Here is a 3,199-nt window from a genome sequence, read left to right as displayed (position 1 = left end):
CTCCTGTCAACATGGATGATATTACAGCTTGTCCCCCCATATATACCCCTATCTTACATCCTGCCCAGGTGACATGCAGAGAGGGCTTACTGCCAGGGTGCATGCATTGCCATGGAGAGGCATGGTGAGGGTCGCAGCTCCTGTGCCAGGGTGATGCCAGGTTTCTTCATTCTTGCAGATGATGAGAGTTAATGCCACTGATGTCTCTTTGTTGACAATTTCATGAAACAACTTGAGTTGTGCATGGTTTAGCTGGGATGGGGGGGGGGGGTGCAAGCAGGGGGGTGAGCTGACGTCAGGTGGTCATGTGACCCCCCTGCTAGTATATCTTTAACTGGAAAGTAATCTATCAGGCAGTCTTTGCAAAGAGGACTTTAAAAGTGGCTGTGTAAGGCAGCTCTCACCTGGACGCCCCCCTCTGCCCTGTGGACAGTGTCCTGGAACCCTGCATTTGGCTCTCTGATACTGTCTTTTCTGGACACTGGCACATTCCCCTCCCTGCACCCTGGACAATCTGCTACCTCCAAGACTGGAGAGAGGGTGGGGGCAGAGGAGCCAAGAGCCCAGCACAAGGCAGTGAGTGCACAGGAGCGAAGCACTGACTGACTTGCTTGCTTGCTTGCTTGCTTGCTGCAAGTTGGGTGGCCTGAAGACACAAGTGAGGACTTTCTGGAAATTTGCTTGTCTTTTGCCTTCATTTCTCCCCCTTGTACCCCACCCCTAGCAGATCAGCCTGGCCAAAAGCTGTGATGACCCTATCTGGAGGCAGCAGTGCCAGTGACATGTCCGGCCAGACTGTGCTGACGGCTGAAGACGTGGACATTGATGTGGTGGGAGAAGGGGACGAGTCCCTGGACAAGGACAGTGACTGCGAAAGCCACCATGAACATATGGAGGATGTGGAGGATCTCGGGGGGAAGGAACTGCTCAGAAGCCCCTCAGACAGCGCCAATGAAGCAGAGGGCAAAGGAGACCTCCAGGAGGGGAATGCATCCATCCAGAGCAAGCCTAAGAGCAGCCTGGTGAAGCCCCCCTACTCCTACATCGCCCTGATCACCATGGCCATTCTGCAGAGCCCACAGAAGAAGTTGACCCTCAGTGGGATTTGTGAGTTCATCAGCAATCGCTTCCCTTACTACAGAGAGAAGTTCCCAGCCTGGCAGAACTCCATCAGGCACAATCTGTCCCTCAATGACTGCTTCGTCAAGATCCCCAGAGAGCCTGGCAACCCTGGCAAGGGCAACTACTGGACCCTGGACCCCCAGTCTGAAGACATGTTTGACAATGGAAGCTTCTTGAGGAGAAGGAAAAGGTTTAAAAGACACCAACCTGACACCTTAAGGGACCAGACTGCACTTATGATGCAGAGTTTTGGGGCTTACAGCCTGGCCAGTCCCTATGGCAGGCACTATGGGATTCACCCTGCAGCCTACCATCATCCAGCTGCATTGCAATACCCCTATATACCCCCTGTAGGGCCCATGCTGCCCCCAGCTGTCCCTCTATTGCCTTCCACTGAACTCAGCAGGAAAACCTTCAACTCCCAGCTCAGTCCCAGCCTCCAGCTGCAGCTGAACAGCCTGAGCACTGCAGCCTCCATCATCAAATCCGAGCCCAGCAGCAGACCCTCCTTCAGCATAGAGAACATTATTGGGGTCTCCGCGGCCTCCTCTGCACAGACTTTCCTGAGACCCCCAGTGACTGTACAATCAGCCCTGATGAGCCACCAGCCCCTGTCCCTCAGCAGAAGCACCATCACCCCAATACTAAGCGTCCCCACAAACCTCCTATCTGGACAATTCCTGCCCACAGCAGCCACTGCAGTAGCCAAATGGCCGGCGCAATAGTCGGGGGCAACCGCAAAAACGAGCCCAAAGGACTGAGGTATTGTATCTGTACATCCCTGGAATGCATAGTGTACAGGTAACAACCTATACATCACTTGTAAATATTTGTATCAGAAAAAAAAAAATACAACAAATCCTTATATTTGATCGATTTTCCTTTCTGGGTTTTTATTTTTGTAAGAAAACTGTAGATTTAGACAATTGAGCTTTCATTTTTGTTGAAGGTTCACTTACTTTATGAAAAAGATAAAAAAAAAATGTACAAATGAAAATTTTAATTGATACATTTTCCAGAAAATTGTAAAAAAAAAAGGCGATTCTCTAAAAATAAGTCTGTTTATATATGAATGAAGATTCTATGTATCTACGTGTTAATCATTCGTGTTGTACACAATTTTGTAAATAAATTTTTTAAAAATGTTCCATTGTCTCCTAATATTTATTATCATCGGGAATGAGAGGAGTCCTGAGCTATAGAGAGGACTGAGGAGAGATCCACGGATTAATAGAAGTCGGATTATTATTAGCCGGATTTACAAAATGCGATTAAATAGGGGACAGATTATAGAAGAGATTATTTTATATATTTTTACCTCCATGTTTTCGTATGTATTTATATTCTGCAGATAATCCAATAGTTCTACTTTATGTACCTATTTTATATCTATCACTATTTATTATGTTTCTCTCTGCCTATCTTTTTTTTATCAAATATATCCATTATCTATCTATTTATATATAATATATATGTATATATATTTTATATATATATATATATACATATAGATATATATATTCATATATATACATACATATATATACACACACACACACACACACACACACATATACATGTATATATTTACATTATCTATTTATATATATATATGTTTTATATATATATATATATACATATATATATTCACACACATATATATATAAATATATACATATATATATATATATACACACACACACACACACACATATACATATATATATATATCTCCATTATCTATCTATTTATCTATCCATCTAATGATATCTATCGATCTAACTATATTACTAGTTATCCATCTAACTAGCTATCTTTCTATTTATCTATCCATCTATTAATATCTATCGATCTTAAAAATGACAACTGATTGCTTCTAATGCTTATTACTAATGCTTTTTGCAATATTAATTATTATTTTTCTTTTTATCTAGATTAATATCGAATTGATAAATAAATTGATCGAAATGGGATTCTTTATATGAAGTGAGAAATATCAGCTTTGAAGCTATGGGATACATTTTAGACAATGTATAGATATAATTAATTGGATCAGTTACTAATAATATACTTCTAA

At 42.0% G+C, this 3,199-nt stretch overlaps 1 protein-coding gene across 1 annotated transcript; it reads left to right on the top strand.

Annotated features, from left to right (window-relative positions):
- The first annotated feature begins 368 nt into the window (after positions 1-368).
- FOXD3 (forkhead box D3) lies at positions 369-2,232 on the top strand. Its single transcript, XM_075321147.1, has one exon. The coding sequence runs from the start codon at positions 750-752 to the stop codon at positions 1,845-1,847; it is 1,098 nt and encodes a 365-aa protein (XP_075177262.1). The 5' UTR covers positions 369-749; the 3' UTR covers positions 1,848-2,232.
- The last annotated feature ends 967 nt before the right edge of the window (positions 2,233-3,199 follow it).

This window comes from Anomaloglossus baeobatrachus, chromosome 8 (assembly GCF_048569485.1).
Source record: "Anomaloglossus baeobatrachus isolate aAnoBae1 chromosome 8, aAnoBae1.hap1, whole genome shotgun sequence".
NCBI lineage: Eukaryota > Metazoa > Chordata > Amphibia > Anura > Aromobatidae > Anomaloglossus > Anomaloglossus baeobatrachus.
Note: the sequence above shows the minus strand (reverse complement) of the source record. Positions and strands in the feature narration are given on the sequence as shown.